Source organism: Thamnophis sirtalis, unplaced genomic scaffold, assembly GCF_051295495.1.
Source record: "Thamnophis sirtalis isolate CommonGarterSnake01/CBP01778 unplaced genomic scaffold, rThaSir2_p1.2 scaffold_4, whole genome shotgun sequence".
Lineage (NCBI taxonomy): Eukaryota > Metazoa > Chordata > Lepidosauria > Squamata > Natricidae > Thamnophis > Thamnophis sirtalis.
The window spans coordinates 82235310-82256074 of NW_028261384.1; the positions used below are offsets into that span (position 1 = coordinate 82235310).

Sequence of the window (20765 nt, forward strand, 5' to 3'; positions counted from 1 at the left end):
GGTGCTTGTGCTGAGAAACACCGGCCAAGCACACCAAGGAGAAACAAACACAGCTGCATGGTTCCTGCAGCCTCGGTAGCCACGTGGTCTCTCTTCACCTCACTGGCGCTGCTACAGAAGGCGAAGTCTGCAGGGCAATTTCTGGTGGTGAAATGGAGGATCTGTAGAATGACCACGTGGTGGCCAAAACAGCACGGCCACCCAGAATAAAAAACTAAAGGCTTGGGTGGTAGCAGTGTTGCCAGCAACCCGGACAACACCCACACACCACCCAGCGGTGATCCTCCAGGAGATGAGCAGCACAGACCAGCATCGCCAACAAAAGCGCACGAAGTGGAGGCTTGCAATTGACTGCCACGCGCAGAGGGAGGGTGAATTCAAAATGGTGGCTGCAGCCGTGCTCACCGCAAAAAAACCTCCCAAGTTGACAACTTTAAAAAATATGGTCTGGGGAAACTGTCCACAGCGCCAGACACCTGCAGCTTCCCCTAAGCAGTCAAGCCTCTGACCAGAAAGCATGGAAGACAACCACCCCTCAATAGTTTGCTCCTCGCTCTCTCACTTAGGTAGACAATCCAATTCAAAAGCAAAAGAAAAATACACACAAACTAAAACAATAAATCTGTGTTCAATTTGGAGAGTCCAAGCCAAATTAACTAATACAGCTGGAGCTCACTTAAGTGCATCCTGAGCGGGCCAGACTGAGTTTAAAAACTGGCCTTAAGGAGGAACAGGAGGCGTGGCTAAAGAATTTGAACTCAGTCCTTGGGCAACCAGACTAATTTAACCCATGCTTGGAGTCTCCAAGCAGCGCATAGGAGAACATGATGAGGGGCTATATTTAGGAGCTTCTTCAAGAAAGTGGTTTGCAGTATAATAATTTCTGAACCCTTTTGAATATTTAACAATATTTGCCATATATTCTTTCTCTAATTGCTTAAAAAGTTAAAAAATTCTCCTGTTTTATCTCTATAAATATGAAACTTTTGTAGGTTATAGTCACAAAATCATTTTTTGTAATGAATAGAGCTGTTTTTGCATAGCTCTTTACACATAAGCAATTGAAATATAATACTGGTAAGCTGGAAACAAAAAATGTGTTCCACAATGTTATATTTTCTAGGATCTTCCTGCATATTGATGTTAGACTGATTGGTCTGTAGTTTCCTGGATCTGTCTTTTTTTCTTTTTTGAAGATGGAAACCACATCAGCAGTTTTCCAATCCTCTGATAGTTCTCCAGTGCTCTGGGATCTTTGAACGATTCAATGTTTCTGAGATCACCTCTGCCAGCTCCTTCAAAACTCTGGGATGCATTAATATATTGCCTTGATAATAAATTATTGTTAACGTTGATATTGAAAACATATATAATCAATTTTGATAAGAATTGTCAATGAAAAATGAGATTCGGTAAGAATCTCCTTAGATGAAGGGATTCTATGAGATCACAACACTAGATCCCATCTTTCAAGAGGCTCAGAGTAAAAGCAAAGTTTCAGCAAACTAAACTTGTTAATTAGAATCTGACTTTTTAAACAAAGAACTACTATCTACTTATTTCTATTTCTACAATACATTCAATATTAGTAAAATTAGCAATGATGATTTGTATTTTAGTATATATAGTTAAAGATTATAATTAAAGTTACCTATAATCTGACAATGAAAAGGTAATTGGAACAAAATTTTCCCAGAATTTACCAGTAATCTGTAATGATGTTGTATCAGCGGTGTCTGAAAACTGAATGCTTTCTTCCACTTTGAATTTATGAACCTTTAAGCCATCTTTTTCTTTCAGTAACTTATTTAAATAGAGTTTCAGTGCATCCTAAATTTAGAAGAGTAAAGAAAACATATGAACACAATTAAATTAAAATCAAATTTTAAATTTTGTGACTAGTTAGAAAAATAAGCAAAAAATGAAAGAATCAAGTTTAATAGAAATAAATGAAAAAGTCTTCACTTTAGGAAATAAAATTAAAATAAATGTATTGGGCCTGCTTTGTAGTTCAGTCCGATGAGACAAAGGAAACAAGTTTCATGTTGATTGGCTGTGGCTACTGCCTCCGTGTCCCAATCCCTGAAACCACTCATTCAAACCAGCAGCAAGCAGAAGACATCCATGGTGCCATCCAGGTTGGGACCAAATGAGGCCTACAGGGAGAAAAGTGGCTGTCTTTTACTCAGACACTGCAAAGCTGTTTTTCTTAGTTCTTATATTCTTATAGCTTTACTAGCATTTAAATAAAAGATGGCCCTTTTCTGCACATGGGTCAGCCTCTTCTGGAACACTGGAGATCTTTGAGAAGATAAATGAGTGATTGGAGCAGGATGGGAAAGGCAATTGGAATCTGGGAGGTTAGCAAAGCAGGCCCAGTGCCTTTGGAAACCTGGCAGGTCAGGATAGGGGAAGAGGAAGTAACTATGGGGACCCCAAGGAATTGTAAATTGAGCATGAGATATCTCAGTGGATGGGGGGAGGTCTTGGGTAATTGGAAGGGTAATTCCACCACTAGCTCCCCCCTCTCCATGGTCTTCCCTACCCTGAGATACCTCATGTGCACATAACGACCTATGCATTTGGTTAATGAATGCATTGAAGAAAGCAGGGAGATACCACATTCATTTAGCATGATCCAATTGATTAATCCTCCTGTTATGAATATAATTGGCAGATTCTATTACATTCATAACTTGAGGGTTACCTGTATAAATTTAGTCCTAGTTTGATAGGGAGCCAGCAGAAAAGTGTCAAAGACAATGAAATTCCCAGGCTAGTTTAGCAACTGAATAAGGACATTAGGCTGATCACCTTCTGGAAGGTCCTTTAAGGAAAAAGAGAAGCTCTTGATTTATGAATTCCCAAAAGTTACTTATGACCCAATTTTAAAGTCATGGCTATTACAGTGCTCCTGCTGTCATGTGCATACAATTCAGACAGACTTGCCCCAATGACTAACTGCAGAGGCCCTGCAGTGCCCCTATTTATCTGCTTACCAATCCTGCCCTGTGGACAGGAATGGTATACACTTACCTTCTCTACTGGTTCATAAATGTGAGTGCACACACTATTAAATTCCTGCCCTAGCATAGGATTATTAGGAGCCGAGTTGGCGCAGTGGTTAGGGTGCAGTACTGCAGGCCACTTCAGCTGACTGTTATCTGCAGTTCAGCAGTTCAAATCTCACTGGCTCAAGGTTGACTCAGCCTTCCATCCTTCCGAGGTGGGTGAAATGAGGACCCGGATTGTTGGGGGCAATATGCTGACTCTGTAAACCGCTTAGAGAGGGATGAAAGTTCTATGAAGCGGTATATAAGTCTAACTGCTATTGCTAACTGCTATTGCTATTATTAGTAACTAGTTATAGTATAGTTAAGATTGAATACATATCTATTCTCACACAAAAAAAGTTTTAAAGTATTAAAGAAAACCTATATTCTACTCACCATATCTTTCTTATTTTTGCTCAACTCTGACTTTAGATTATTAATCCTGATGCTATATTGTTTCTCTTGTTGAGATAGACACTGTTGTAAGGCTTCTTTCTCTAAGAGAAGTTTATTCACCTCTTGATTCTCTGTGGAATAATGTTTCTGTTGACCTGCTGGCAAAGATTTCTGAACTGCAGACAAAACCATTTCCGCTTGATCTGGGATGTAAAGAAATTTATCTGTCTATAATTAGTGAGAACAGAAAATTAAACAAAACAAGTGCCTTCATAAAATACTGGATGATAGAAAATTCATTTTATGATTCTGTTGGATTGTTATAGATAGCGTGTCTTGTAGACATGTTTACATTCCACTGTATATTATTCCAGCATATAATAGGTCTGAGTTTTGATCACTTTAAAACCAGTAAGCTAAAGTTAAGGATTGCAAGATCAATTAAGATCATTTGATAATAAAAGTTAGTATTGATACTATTATTTTCCAGGAAAAGGTTGGGTACTCTTATTAGCATTCTGCACTTGCATATCTGAAGAAATAAATGTAGGCAAAGAAAAACATTTACACTACAAAAAAAAACCCATAGGCAATTAAGGCTACCTAGGTCCAGACCGAGTAATGAGCCACTAGTTCCACAGACCTGGTCTTGAGAAATAGAAGGGGTGCTGAATCATGGTCCTTGGCTACAGAAGGAGTTTTGTTGATAGAGGACAGCAGCAATTTAAAGAACACTGTACGGGATGCAGCCAACAAGCCAGAGAGAGTCTGGTAAAAAGCCCATCCCAGATCAACTGGATTAGAAGGCAAAAGGACTGAGCCTTCCAGCAGGATACTATGTCTTTGATTAGGGTACAAGACCAGCACTTCTCCAATATGGCTGCTGCACGGTAAGAGACTTTCTTCTCCCTGGCGGACAATGCTGATGTTCTTTGGCAGCGCTCCTCCCTGGATTTGAATGGGAGCACTTAGGAATGACCCAAAGCAGGTGTGGACCCACCTGGGAAGGGGAATCTTGAAGATTCCAGATCCCCATGGGAAGGGTTAGAAAGTCCCTGGGCAAATCCATCCTCCTTGTCAGCAGTTTGTTTACTAAGGAAGTCTGAGTATTAACTTTCACTTTTTGAATGTATTGTTTTATTTTCCTTTTTGCCCTTAAAAGTTCTAACTGTTCTTTTTTTGTTTCCCTTTATGTTGCTGCTTTGAATAACTTCTGCTTCCACATAATGAAACATGGCATGTTTTGGGATGGTGAAGTGCTTTCACTTTATTTACATTAATATTGGACTTTCACTACAAGACTTTTGTATTTTTTATATTTGCAAAATATTCAGAGTTTATTTCTTTAGAAATTTTTTTTCAATCTTGGGTTGAAATATCTAGAAATTTTTCTGCTTCAGTGTTCTTTTTCTTTGTTCCCTGATCAAGTTACATAGAGCAACAAGGTATCACATTACAGACAAGCAGTAGTAGCTGAAATATGAAAAAAGACTTTCTGGTAACATGCAATTTTTAGTTGAGAGCTTTTTTAAAAAGTTTGATGAGATGATAATGGTTGTGGAAAACACAGAGTCATGTAGCTCTGAATAAGTTAGATTCACAAAAGGACACTGATATGAAAGTTGCAGACCAAAGGGATAGGGACCCCTTGACTGAAGGGAGAAGTGACAAATTGTTCTTTCCTAGGAGGACTGAAGGAAATTGGAGAATGAATTTATTACCCTTAATTGGAAACCACTTCTATTTGGACTTTGTTTGCAAGATAGGCCTACTGTGAATATTGAATTTAATTAGACAATAATTGATAATAGTGCCATTAAGAAACAAACATGGATATTTGATCCAGGATGAATTACTCTTAATTTTGGGATGGTTTGGGGTAGATAGGATATAGTGACAAATTTTCAATGAATCAATTATGATAACAGCTGGTTAACAAAGGGTTTTGATATTTTAATCTTGTTTTAATTATTATTATTATTGCTATTAACTATTTTGTCCTCAATATAGCATATAGATGACAAATCAATATTTTGCAAATAGATTTACTAATTCACTAATTTGGGAGGAGGATTATTTCGCAAGGGATGGGAACCAATATTTTAGTAATGTATAAATCAGTATTTAACTAGGGGGATAATATCTGTTGTGTACTGTATATGTTGGTTTATTTTTCAATGCATTTTTCAATGTCATGATTATTTTGTGTTTTTGTGGTTAGTGATTTTTATTTTTTTATTTTTTAGGAGTTTTATATTTTAACTTCCTTTTGAATATTTTTTTTAAACAGAAAAAAGGATACCAGTCCCTGTGGAACGATCTGCCTGCAGAGATCCGGACCCTTACCACTCTCCCGGCCTTCTGTAAAGCCATCAAGACCTGGCTGTTCTGGCAGGCCTGGGGCTGTTGATTGATATCCAGCCCCGTTTAGATGGAATGGGTGATATGCATTTTAATACTGTATTTTTATTTTTTATCTCTATTTTTTTTAATTAAATGTTTCTTGTCTGTTGTGAGCTGCCCAGAGTCCCTATGGGAGTGGGCGGCATACAAATTCTAATAAACTTGAAACTTGAAATTCTGAATTGGTCAGCTATTGATTACTTTCAAGAAGACCTACAAAGTGCAAAAAGGCAATGATACCTGCTCATGACTGTTGTGGGCTACCTCTCTGATATTAAAATATGTTGGAGATGGAGAAGTTACAAAGTCCCAGTCTCTTTGTATGTGCTGAAGCAAAAGTTTCTGTAATCAGGCTCTGTGAAAAACCCTCAGGCTGAGGGCTCCTGCCCCTAAAGTTTTAGTGTACTTCCACCATCTTCTCCCCTGCCAGGCCTGCTCTTTGTTATTTTTTTTGCCTGCATAGACTTTGGTACAACAGTTATGAAAGACTCAGGGACACCAATAACCGTGGCTAATTATGTCCCACAGATTGCAGATATGTCAACATAGGTTCTGGCCTATTGCACTTACTGTCCACAGAATAACAGAATTGGAAGCAACCTTGGAGGTCTTTTAGGTAGACTTTGACTAATAAAAGTTCATTTAGCATTAAAAGTTACAACAGCACTAAAAAAATTGTCTCATGACAATTTTTCATACTTATGCCCGTTATCATATCCCCATGGTCATGTGATCAAAATTCAAATGCTTGGCAACTGACTCATATTTATGACAGTTGAAGTGTCCTGGGATCAAATAATCATTTTTTGCGACCTTCTGACAAACAAAGTTGGGAAGCTGGATACATTTAACAACTGAAGATTCACTTAATAACTGTGGCAAGAAAGGTTGTAAAATGAGGTAATATACATTTAAGAACTGTCTCACTTAGCAACAGAAGTTCTGGACTCAATTGTGATCATACAATTATGCAGGAGGTTGGAGTAGGAGAACCTATACCATTCTGGACAAATTGCTGTCCAATTTCTTCTTAAAACCTTCCAGTGATAAGAGCACCCACAAATTCTGAAAGCAAGCCATTCAACTGATTAATAGTTCTCACTGTCAGGAATTTACTTCTTAGTTCATTAGTTCTCCTTAGTTCTCTCCTTGATAAGTTTCCCTCCATTGCTTCTTGTCCTGCCTTCTGGTGGCACTCTCTTTTTTGTAACAGCCCTTCGAATATCGGAACACTGCTATCATGTCATCCCTAGTTGTTGTTGTTGATTGGTCTTGTATGCCGCCCACTCCCGAAGGACTCCGGGCGGCTTACAATAAACAAGGGAAGGGGATAAATAGACAAAACAACACTTTAAAATACACAACATTCACAGTTACCGTGGGGCTGGGTATTTCAAAAGCCCCCTGGCCCGCTGGAGCAGCCAGGACTTAGTGGCTTTGCGGAAGGTCAGGAGGGTAGCAAGGGTCCGGATCTCCACGGGGAGGTCGTTCCAAAGGGCTGGAGCTGCAACAGAGAAGGCTCTCCCCCAGGGAGTCGCCAGCCGACATTGGCTGGCAGATGGAATCTGGAGAAGACCTAGCCTGTGAGATCTGATCGGTCTATGGGAGGTAATCGGCAGGAGGCGGTCTCTCAAGTACCCAGGTCCAATGCCATGTAGGGCTTTATAGGTAACGACCAGCACCTTGAAGCAGGTCCGGAGACTAATGGGTAGCCAGTGCAGCTCGCGGAGAATAGGTGTAATGTGGGTGTACCTGGGTGCACCCACAATCGCTCGCATGGCTGTGTTCTGGACTAGCTGAAGTCTTCGAACACTCTTCAAGGGCAGCCCCATGTAGAGCGCGTTACAGTAATCCAGTCTTGAGGTCACAAGGGCGTGAGTGACTATCTGAAGGGCCTTCCAATCCAGGTAGGGTCGCAATTGGTGCACCAGGCGAACCTGGGCAAATGTCCCCCTGGTCACAGCCGACAAATGATGTTCTAAAGTCAGCTGTGGATCCAGGAGGACTCCCAAATTGCGAACCCTGTCTGAGGGGCGTATAATTTCACCCTTTCGTATAAGTTCTTTTCAGTAGCCTAGATGTAACCAATTCCTGCAGTTGTCTTTCATCCATGCAGCAGTGTTGGCAGACCCTTATTTACCAAAGAGTATATGTAGGCCTGGAATATTCCCAGTATACCAAACAATTGAAGAAGAAAAAGGGGCATTGGAAGAACATGTACACGAAAAGACTGGCTGATGCTGGCATACCTTAATGACACATACACACATATATGTGCATATATGTCTGTGCACATACATACACACACACACACACATACATACACTATATGTCATTACTCTCCCCCCCCCAAAAAATCCCATTAAGTCCAAATTGTGACTCCCACTGTGAGCTTGTCAGAGATAGCTAATCAGGTTCTTGGTTACCATGCTGGCTTTCCACTAATAAACAGACTGGAATGGAGAATTAAAGACCCATGTAATCCCATAAACCCAGGGAACGCTACTGTCAATCCACCCACGGACTCAAACAGAGAGACTATTATGAAGTAGAGAGACTGTATACTAGCCTCAGTTCTGATCCTCAGCCCACTTTCACAAACATGGAATCATAATTGGCTAGCTACTGAACAGCAGTCCTATAAGACATTTTTTTTTTATTATTATTAAAAAAATTTATTTTGTTACATAAACAACACATGCCCACACCAGTGGGAAAAGAAAAAATCAAAACACAAAAAAGACAAAAAAACAGAAAACAAGGCAGGGGGAAAAGAAAAAAGAAAAAAAAAAGAAAAAAAACAACACAAGTATATATTATAAAAAAGTATATCAGCTGGTTACAACATGTTTTTGTGCATCTCTTCCATTAATTCATATTAATTCAAATATCTTAACTCAAATGTTTACCATATTGATATCATCATACCTCCACTTTTAGTTGACTACAGTTATTTAAACATCTTTCATCCTTAACTATGCCAAAGATTTAATCCATAACCACATGCTAGCATTTCATTTACTTGTTTATAAAATCCTCCATTAACATCAAATCCTCATATCCTGTTTTAGCTAAACATCCATAATATTTAATACCAAAAATTCCATCCTCCATGTATATAGTTTATTATCATTCTCCTTTCTTTATGTAATTGTATCGTATATCATAACATTTTCCCCATATTAGTTAACATTTAACTGTATAGTTTTATTTTATTTTTTAATAGTGATAATTATTGTGATTAATAACCTTTGTATATGGTCCAAAAATATTTCTAACCTTCCCTTCTCATATCCAATTATTATTTATCATATCAACTCCACATTATATACATTACTATCATTATCAATTATTATTCAACTATGTCTATTACAAATAAAATTAATTAGGTTTAGCTAATTTTGAATTGTATTCTTCCATCTATCAGCCTGTGTCTCTCCAATAACAAAACCTCCTTAATCCTGTTGCCATTCGTGGATCAAGTTCTCCAAACGTCTTTATGAGCAAGAAGATCTTCGCACCTTTTGGTTGAGGTGCCTCTCATATAATGTCGTTGTCCTACGTTTATTCCACTTTTCAGCTTGTCTTTAATTCTCAGTGGTGGTATCAAAAGTTTTGCAAATGATGTTTCATAAAGTATAAATTCTTTAATGCTTCTCATTCCTCCTGCGCTCTGTCTTTCGAAGTAAATCTTCTGTGTGGCTGCCCCCCCTTCAAACGTTCCATCTTTTTCTTCCTCAGAGGTAAACCAGATGCCCGGAATGTCAGCAAATTGAAAATCTTCATCTCTGACATCCTTCGTTTGTATTTCAGGAACATTCAAACATTCAACATTCTCACTTTTTTCTTCATATTTTGATGTTAAAAACAGCAAATAATCCAGCTTTTTTTCAAATCTGTCGTACGTGTCAGTTATCTTTTATAGTGTGGAAAAGATCATTTGAAATGAATCATTTGAAATTTGAACAGACGCCATCTTTGCATGCAGTTAGTATTTTCCCTTTAGAGGCTTTAAGGTATTTGCAAGTACAATCTTATCTGATCTTAGACCAACCCAGCCAAGCAATAAAAGTGTCAAGTTGTAGGGAGCCAAATTATAGTAAATTGGTTTACAGCCCACTTACAGAGAGTCAGAGGAGATGTTGGAGTAATCTTTTCTTTGTCCATGTAAGTAGCATTTAAAACATTTAAGAAATAGGGTAACCACCGTCCATAAACCCATAAAGAGATCCAAGTCGCCGCTAGATTCTTCTGTTCTTTGGTTTCAATTAGCTTAAATTTTTATGCGGACCGTGTCTCTCTGAGTAATAAAATCACCTTACCAGCTGGAAACACTCACGCCATTCTTAGGGGCAACCTGCAGTTTCGGTTAGTTTACGGCTAATCCAGAAGTCACTGGCAAAGGAGGTTAAATTCCAAGCCCCCCAGGTACTTTGCGAACGTCTCTGGGGTCACTGGATCTCCTCCAACCTTTCACTGTCTCTCCGGGACAGCTTGGGTTCAAAAATGAACCATCCAATTCCTTCGGAATAGAGGAATTTCAGGAATAGCCTGAAAATCCGTCTTCTCACTGCTAAGCCCCGCCTTCTTCCTGCAGTCCTATAAGACATTTGGAATATTTGATAAAAATAGCTACACTTCTGCATAGGCATCCAGGTTGGATGTCTCAACATTATGAATAGAAATTGCCTAAAGAATGACTGTAAACTGATAAGTGATATTCAACTTGCTGTTATTTGTGGGCGCTCTTGCCTTGAGGGTGATAATCTCAATTAACTTAGTTGTTAAAAACAGAAGTAACCAAATCATCAGAGAAAATTAGTCAAATCATCAGAGAGGATAATTGAATTATAACATTCATTCTTACCTAAAAAAATCTCATTGTAATGGAGTGATTTGGAACCATTCCAGTATTTGTCAACCAAGTCAAGTAAACATTGCATGGGTGTTGCTTCACATAAATTTTTATTCATCGTGTGGATTGTTCCTTGGGGTAGTACCTTAAATAAACAAATACGTATATTACAATTTATCTAGTATGAACCTTCTTATGTGCTGAAAGCAGATTAAAATAAAAATATGTTGGTAATTAATTACAGTGCATGTAAAAAATTAAGTTGCAACTTTCTCCTTCACTTTTTCTGAAAAAAACTAAATCTGAAAAAGATGGACATAACTTATGATGATGAGGCTCACATAAAATGCACTATAGATTCTATATTCCTTCCACTCCATTTTAGGTGTAATATATTTGACTAAAGACTATTTTAGATACTTGCACATAAATGTGGACCATCATCAGATTTACAAAACCTAGTTCTTAATTCAATAAAGAACAGCTTTTTCAATAAACAATATTGTAGTCTATTCATTGACACTTTGCATACTATTTAAAACCTCAGCTTCAAATGATTAAGAATTAAAGCACTGTATGGTCTAACTCAATGGTATCAAACTCAAGGCCAGGGGACTAGATCTGGCCTGTGGGATGCTTAGATCCAGCCCCCGGAGTCACCCTAGAAACAGCAAAGGACCAGCAATTGTTCTTTTTTGCGTAGTTTGTCTGAATTCTATATGTCTCACCGATCTCACTTGCCATCTCATCCTTTCCTATTCCCAAAGCCTTTGCCATAAGGTCTGCCATTGTGTCTGGTAAATCCTCGCCTTTTTCTTCCTTTATATTCTGAAACTGTAGAAATTGGGCTGCTTTCTCCGATTCTAATGTGAAGACCGTTAACTCAAGTTCTTTATTTGCCTGGATCAGCCTAGATAGAACTCAGCTGCTCCATTTTTTCCCCTTACTCTCCAACCTTCCTTCTATTACATTTATTATTTGTTCGTGTTTATTGATCTGTTCCTGGAACTTCTCAAATTTATCATCCATCTTCTGCATCTTCTCCTTTAGTTCTTCAGTATCATTTCTTATTTCTCCAATATCCTTTTTTAATTCTTCATAATTTTTATCCATTACTTCCTGCATAGTCTATAATATCATCTGAAGCTCCTTAGTTGAGTTGGATCTTTCTCTCTGTAATATATCCTCAGAAGATCTTTGGTTTGAAGGGCTGGCGGCCGCTAGAGACGGCTGGGATGCTGGCTTCCTCCCCATGCCAATTTTCGTTAGATTCGTAGTGCTTGTCATTTTTTGGAAGAATTGGATCCCTAATTTAGTTATTTTCCAAAACTCCCACTTTCTTCTCTCCCTCGTAACTTTCTCCAGTCCTTCCTTCCTTCCTTCCTTCCTTCCTTCCTTCTTTCTGTCTTCCTTTCTTCCTTTCTGCCTTCTTACCTCTCCCTCTCCTCCCTTTCCCTCTCCTCTTCCCTCTTCCTCTACTCAATTATCAATTTTAAGTAGTATTAAGGGGTGGTATACTCTATATATCAATAGATTTGTATATTATATGAAAACAACTAACATAGGATAGAAAGAGAATGAGAGAGACTGATCTATTTATCTATCTATCTATCTATATACATACACATACATACATACATACATACATACATACATACACACACACACATATGTATATATGTATCACACTTATAATATTCCTATATTTCTATTAATCTATTCTATTAACCTAAGAGTAAATTCTAAGAATGAATTGCTTATAGTTATTGATTAAATTGTAATCAAACCATCTCCTTGATTAATCAATACAAATGCCAATAATATCAAAAGTTGGTGGAATTAATAATCTTATAGCAATACCAATACCAATGGCAATAACAATATATTCCCTTGATAGTAGTATTATAATATTAATTCCAATTCTTTACGTTCAACCTTATATGTGACCCTCCTGAGTTAAGTAATTATATGAAAATGTTCTGGGTCCCCTTGGTCCAGTAAATCTTCTTTCTTTCTCTCTGGTTGTTTCTTTTAGTAATGTCCAAAGATTAACATCAGAATTCTCCAATAGTCAGCTCTCTTGTTATCCAAGGGGTATCACGTCACCCCCAAAAAAATTTCTGTTTTCTCTTAAGGTATACCATGGGGGGGGATTCCAGGTTTCGCCAATAGATATCACTCTTCCACAAGCTAACCAGATGCAGACTAACCAGAAACAGATGTGGCAAGAAACACTGCCATAAATCAGCTTTTATATCTTCTTCAAATCTTCAGTAGTTAACTCATGTCCCCCTAAAGGCATCCATGTAGTCAGAGTTATTTACAGCCGGACTTTGTTATGTTAACTGATTAAGTTTAGATTCAGCTTCTCAGACAGTTCAGAGAAAAAGAAGAAATAGCCTCCAGCCTTCACTCAGCATATTCCTCTCGCCACTACAAAGGGGGGGTGAAAAAAACCAACTACCCCACTCCTTCTTTGAGCCCTTAAACTCTTGAGCTGTTTTGGAATAAAAATACCTTCCACCAAGATCAGGAACTGTTAAACCGCTTGCGACTCCAGCAGCTTCTCTGTAATAAATCCTCGCTTACTTTGAACTGCTGTCAGCACTCTGGGACGGCCTTTTCAGATCACCCTCTTCCACACCCGGGGTTATGAAGGAAATTTCAAGCACAGACCATGAACTGCCATCCTATGGTCGTGCCAAACCAACCTTCTCTTGAGTCTTCCCTACAGGAAACCTTCGGTTTACAAAAATCTTTCCAGAAACCCCTCCGGATGCCAGATCCAGATTCACAGAGCTCTCTGTTCAAGCAGCCATTCGGCTGGCAGCTAGCCCCGCCTCCGAAACATTTCCTGTGTAGCATGTGTTTCAATAATTCATCTTCAAAGTCTTATTTTGCATTTGTATTAGCACTTAAAATTCTTTCAGAAGCATTTGACCTGGGTCTTTTGCTTCATAGGACAATTAGCACCAGCAATTGAGTACTGGGTGGGGCAGTGGGCAATCAGCAGTGGGTGCGGCAATCGCAGGGGCTGTGGAGCCCAGCAGCTCTCATGGCAACTCTCACAACTGCTTTTTACTCGCAGGGGTGTAATGGGGATTGGTAGCAGTGTGCAGCCAGAATCATGGAGGCGTGCAACCGAACTGCCCACTTGACATTCAGGCCAGAGCCAAGGCACAGAGGCAATGATGTCGGGTGTCAAAATGGAAAGCAAACCATTTCAGAAACCATTTTAAAGCCACTGTCTATTATGAAAAATTGCAAAAAAAAAGAATTTACAAAGCTGAAAGGACATAATTTTCAATCTTTTTACATAGATTAAAAGGAAATTCATTGAGTGATAGGTAAGCTTGTGATAGATTTCTAAATCTAGGGTTTAAATTTTAAATTCTTAAAAAACGAAACTAAAAAACAAAACAAAATAAAACTCCAAAGTGATTAATAAAAATGAAGTTTGGTTGAACCTGGAGTGCATGAAGGGTTGCATATATGGTCCAGGGCACAGTGAAACCTCTGATTCCCAACTGATTGCAACTGACTGTAAAAATGTTGGTTTATATGCTATCTACTCACAAAAATATCAGCTGCTCTGAGTATGTATGGTTAATCTCTAGGTCTCTCTTAGTAATAGAGAGGATTTCATCAGTTTGGATTGCATACCAGCTGTTTTTTTGTCTATAATGCCCCCACATCTGCAGAGCAAAAAAAACTGCAGATGTTAGAAACCCAGACTAGGAATATACATGATCATTTTTTTGGTTGCTAGCATATAATTTTGCATTTAACCATATAGGCATTTAATCACTAACTGATTGACCTAACCCTACAGTTAAGAATTTATATCAAATTTATTGTGGATATTTTTACACGCACATGCACATAAGTACATAAGTACACACGACACATAAAACATTCTGTGAGATTCAATAAGTAAGGAAGGATTTACATTATATCTCAAATTTGTACATTTATTTTAAAAAATAGGACTGATAACTTACACCTCTGCCATTAAATCTCTGTTCTTTGAATTTAGATGCTTTTTGAACTGGTCCAACCAATTTTCGTGAAATGAGTAATGATTCATTCACTTCTGATGGGACATAAAATAGAAGAAACACACAGCTATTTAAACATTGCTTTAAGTGGAACATCTGAAATACAGTAGTTAAGTTATTCAAATTTATTGGATTAAGAGTGACTAGAATTAGGAGATGAAACATTCAAGACAGATTATTTTCATAAAAAATACTTGCCCAAAGCATCCAATTTATTTTGAAGATACATAAAAAATTAATTAAAGAAACAAATAACTACAGTGTACTTTAGATTTCTAACAAAGCATCAGCAGTTTCCTATATCCAGAATGGGACAATTGGCTGCAGCCACATGGCCATGCCCACTTCACTCCATCCCTAGACCACTACCACGGGAACCTCTCCCCATCCCCTCTGTCCCAAATGCTTAACCCCAGCCCTTTTCCTAGACCAGTGTTTTTCAACCTTTTTTGTGCAAAGGCACACTTTTTTCATGAAAAAATTCACGAGGCACACCACCATTAGAAAATGTTAAAAAAATTTAACTCTGTGCCTATATTGACTATATATAAAGTAATTCTCCCACGGCACACCTTACACTATGTCACGGCACACTAGTGTGCCGCGGCACAGTGGTTGAAAAACACTGTCCTAGACAATTCACTGAGGGAATTTGTACCCTTCTACAGCTGTGCTCCTCCCCCAACAATCTTGCCCCAATATTTTTCCCTGCTGCCTGGTCACAGGCGATGCACAACTACACCAAGTACCATACGTGATTCCCCATATGGGACAATTAGCCACACAAATCAGATGGGTGCACTGCCTGCCTGCTACCCTGGTTTTGTTGCCAGCCCAGAATTCATCCTGTGATGCCTTGCCTCTGGCCATATACAGATTGCTTCCATTTGCCAGGGAGTGAGCAGTTGCAACAATGTGAAAGGTGCAGAGGGGGACAGTGGATGGAGAGAGACACTTGCATAACCACTTCTGAAACATCTTGCCAAGATTACTGTAGAGAATATTCCAGGTAATTGCCAGGCATCAGTCCAGTATCAAAGGCACTAAAACAAAAAGTATGTGCGTGTGTGTGTGTGCACGTGCGCTTTTAAAAATTGGAAAAATGGTGGGGTTGAAAATAAATAAAAAGTGACAATATTGGCAAAGATGAGAGTAAAAATAAAACAGGATTTAAAGTTGTGAAAAAGTAATGTACTTGGGAATGACTCTTAGTAAAAACATTCTAAGTTATATAAACTTAGTTACGTTAAAATGTGGAATGAGATAAAGATGGACATATTCAGATTAGAAAAAGTGCTGTTATTAAAATGAATGTATTACCTAAAATGTTATTTCTTTTTCAGACTATACTGATATTGATCAAAGACCTTCCTCTGAAATAGTGGCAGAAAAATATATCCAAATTTATTTAAGCGAAAAAACCCTCTAAGAATTAAATATAATGGGAAAGAAAGTGGTGGCCTGTCAAACCTCAGACTATATTACAAAGTCTATCGTTTGATATGCTTGAAAACTTAAAAAACTTTTAAAAACTCAAAGGTATTAGATCTTAGGTTTTGATTTGAGATTTGGGTGACATGCTTACTTATGGCATGATAAGGTAAAGCTTAAACCTGATTTTAAGGTTCATTCTATTAGGCAATCAATTGGGCACATATGGATGAAATACAATAGAAGATTGGCTATTAAGATACCACAGGAAGCACTACATAAATTATTATCACAGCATATCTTTACATTGAAAGGAGATGCTACTGGAATTTAAATCAATGATGTTTACTAATACTTTTACTCAACAAATATTGAAAACTAATTCTAGATTCAGATTAGCCTTAAGCATGTCATTTTTGATATTAAAGATCAAAATTCAAATAATGATAATATATGTTATTAATTTGAATTTTTTTGCATTGAACATTGAAATGAAATACACCAAGTGTACTTGCATAATCTACCTTTATCAGTTGTTGTTCCTTTCAGTCTTTTCCTGTCTTCTGACACGGTATTCTAAGGGGGAAAAGTATATAAACATAATGTTTTGAACTGGAAGAAAAATATATGGTTTGGTGGAGCCTGAACTACAATCCCAAGAAACTCACTATTAGTCACACTGAGCTGGAGCTGTTCAAAGTTTTAATTCAGCCACATCTAGAGCACACATCAATTTTAGGAATTTTTAAACCTTTAATATCTATCTAATCTATATGTATGCTACATTTAGATAGATAGATTTTCTATACATCTTTCCATTATTTATGGTGTTAGTAAAATACATGTGCATTACATTAACAGTTAAATAACAGTGCTGTTTGTCTTAGAAAATAAATGCATTTATGAGACAAAGAAAAAATGGAGCTATATACCTTCACTAATGATAGAAAAATTGCCACACACTGAAAACATTTAAAAAAAAACTTGTAAAAGTGTATTTTATAGACAAGTAACATCTAATTAAAGCCTTCTTGAAAAATAAACTATAATCACATACTTCAGACAAAGTAATATCTGACCCCCCCCCTTTTTTTTGTTTGAAAGAAAGAGCCTAAATTCCAATCTCATGCTAAGAATAATAGGCTCTCTTATCTTCTTTCCTGTATCTTTGCACCCTCATCAGTTTGAATCTTTAATTTATATTCTCCTTGTCTATGGAGTTTGCACAAACATTTTAGCTAAATTAGAAACCAAGCTTGATTCCACCAAAATATGTTATTTTAAAACTAGTAAACAGCAGCTTTTTGTTGCCTTAGGAATACAAATAGTTTGTTAATGAGTCAAAATCATGGAAAATACTTTAAAATTATGGACATTTTGCAGCACTATTGACTGTTTTCAGTATCATGAAATAAAACATATTTCTGCAGAAATTGCATAATAGTTTAAAATATTTCATATAGAAAGCAAGTACAACACCAGACTTTTATTTATTTTCCTTACCTGAAATGAACATTTCTTTTGTAATAGGAAAAATTGGGGTAGGGAGAATTCTGATTTCCACTTCTTAGGATTCTCTTTCATTTCATAAATACCTTAGGAAGTAATGGGCTAAAATAGTAAATTGATCTACAAAAACACATAATATACTACATCATGGAAGATAGTAATAATACTATATTCAACACTTGACAGTCTGAGATTTCCCATCTCAGATATGTTGATTCCATTTCAGAATAAAAGCAATGAAACTAGGTATTTGGTTTACTGTGAGGAGTTGCTCCCATCATCAAACAATGAACCCAACAAAAATGAACTCATTTTCTTTCTGACAGAAAGTCAGGCTGAACATTTGGAACTCAAAGGAGCTACCAAAAATGGTTTATATCCATCTTTACTTACTACTTTATATTTGTATCTGGATAAAAATCCATTTTCAAATGAACAAATGACACTTGACAATTAATCAACTGTCATTCTCTGTTACTTGGCTTTCTTCCCTTTGGAAAGTATTATGAGTTTTTGTCCCATCAATACTCAGACAACTTATAATGTTCAAAATGGAATTATCTGATAATAGGACATATAAATAAGATGAGATACTCATTAAGAGTTTTTATCACAAAATATGAGAAGAATACAGTTGAAATGTGTATTGTTGAGTGATTGTATGCAAGATGTAAAGATATATAATAATATATGCAGATAAATAAATATAAGAAGGAATAGGCCCAGTTAAGTGAATCAAGCATTCATATGCCTCTGTACAACATGTTAAACTTTCTATTCATTCTTAATAAATTCTCAAAATATGCCATCAATGAATCAAAATTCTACAGTCATTCAATCTAGTATTTATCCAGTATACTGCAGAGAATAATGAAAAAGAGATATTATTTTAAAAACTGCAAACTTTTTAAATTGTGAAGCTCTACTTCAGGATCCTTTTTAGATGATAAACTTATTTCTGCATGTTTTCTTAAATCCCATTCACATTTTGCTAAAAGACGTAAGGCTGTTTCATCATCTTCATCCACTGCCAGATACTTTTTTGACATAGAATTAATATATTCAACTCTTGGATGAATAAACCTGGAATGAGAAAATATGGCACAACAGCCTAATCAAAGAACTATCAAGACCACTCCCAGCACCGACAGGGCATACCACATATATAAAATGAGAACCTTAGTCCTTTCTAACACATTAATTGACAAAAAAAGACAGAGGGGCTCATTCTGGCTTCACTTGACCGAGCCTTAAGTACAAAACCAGAATTGAGAAGACAGCAACAGACAGTAGATGTCCTGGGTTATGGACAGACCAAACTGCAAAATTTTTGCATGCACACAAAACGCCCTCTCTCAGTGAATCAGTAGTAAACCGGTTGGGAACCCACTACTGAATAGCAACATTGATTGGAATATCTGCTGAATGGCAGGGAGGCACGCCAGCACTTTAAAGTGCATGCTGCAGCCCCAGCCATTCAGCGGGACCTGCTGAATGGCCGGGAGGCGTGCTGGTACTCTAAAGTGCATGCCGCTGCACCGGGCCCAGCCATACAGCCCGCTGTATGACCAGGGCGGCGGCATGCACTTCAAAGTTCCAGCACGCCTTCCGGCCACTCAGCGGGACCTGCTGTATGGCCGGGGCGGTGGCATGTACTTTAAAGTGCTGCGTGCCGGGCTGGGCAGGTGGGAGATGGCGCAGGCAGCCGGAGCCCCTTCTGTCATCGTCCCTGAGGAGCCACCGAGAGGTGACAGTGGCGGCCATGTCTCGCAGAGTCACAGCAGCGTCTCCGGCATCGGTAGCTGCCGACCATGCCTCCTACCTGCTCCCTTCTCACTGCTTCTCGCCACCGCCGCGCTCTGCCGCCTCGCTCCCCCACCTCCTCCGTCCCCACCGCTGTGTCCAACAGAGGCGTCTCGCATCTATGGCGGACATAGACGCGAGACGCCTGTCGGACACAGCGGTGGGGACGTTGCTTCTCGCCGCTGCCACGCTCTTGCCTCACCAACCGTAATCCTCACTGCACGTCATGATAACAATATAATAGTATAATAGTTTTATATAAAGTATTGTATATTATTTATTTTATGTACAATATATGCAATATTATAATAAAGCAAAATAATATAATAATAATGTTAATAATATTATCTGGCAAAATTGGCTAATTACTGAAAGTTTAGAATCAAGACCTGAAGCTTAAGAATGCATCTAGTGCAGCCCAGATAGAACAGTACCGGAACTTCCACTTTTTATTTATATTTTATCTAGATGTAAGGTTTATCGTACTATTTTTAAATCTCATTCCAAAAGGTTTTCTAGCTTTTGTAACCATGGCTTGGGAAACAAAAATAGAAAAACAATTTCATTGCAATAACATGAATTTCATTAGAATTTTAATAATGGTTTCCAACATTTTCAAAACTGTGCTATTGTCATTTCTCCAGTTTATTTTTTTAATACCTGCTAGGTTTAATTCTTTTGGTTAAAACTGCAGATTTCTTGAATGTATAGGCCTGATCTGAGGTAAAATACAAAAGTGATGCTTTTCGGTCACTTTCTGTTACGGGACAATCATCTAAAAAAATCCAATATGACAATCACTTATACAGATATTTTGAAAACAATATATAAATCCAAACTAGCAATTTTAATAAAATATTATTAAATATATTATTAATAAAATATTAAATAAGATTAAACATTATCTAAGAATTTTAGAATGTGTATTTAAAAAAATAAATGACAAAAAGTGATTTTTTAAAAATATCTACATAAAAATAAAGGTGCTATTAAAGAATTAACCCATATATATGCATACACACACATACATATACATACACAATACACTGCCTTTTATCATTTTTACAAATAACAGTGAAGTTAACATATCCAACATACCTTCCTCTTCCTATTTTCCCCACAATAACCGAGTTGGGCTGAGAGAAAGTGAATGGCCTGACACACACACACACACCAAGCTGGTTTTCATGAGTATGGCAGGACTTGAATTTACCATCTCTGCTTTCTATCCTGATGCATCAACTATGAAACCAAATC

General features: G+C 37.5%; 1 protein-coding gene across 1 annotated transcript in view; it reads right to left on the reverse strand.

The window, feature by feature from the left end:
- CEP72 (centrosomal protein 72) overlaps window positions 1–20765 on the reverse strand; it is a 52991-nt gene that overhangs the window by 14312 nt on the left and 17914 nt on the right. The window contains exons 4-12 of the mRNA XM_087714412.1: window positions 20169–20283; window positions 18610–18788; window positions 17700–17791; window positions 16721–16772; window positions 11655–11801; window positions 11449–11570; window positions 10720–10852; window positions 3450–3652; window positions 1704–1830 (exon numbers count right to left, since the gene is read on the reverse strand). Of these exons, the coding sequence (XP_087570538.1) occupies window positions 1704–1830; window positions 3450–3652; window positions 10720–10852; window positions 11449–11570; window positions 11655–11801; window positions 16721–16772; window positions 17700–17791; window positions 18610–18788; window positions 20169–20283 (1170 nt within the window). The remainder of the gene's footprint in view (window positions 1–1703; window positions 1831–3449; window positions 3653–10719; window positions 10853–11448; window positions 11571–11654; window positions 11802–16720; window positions 16773–17699; window positions 17792–18609; window positions 18789–20168; window positions 20284–20765) is intronic.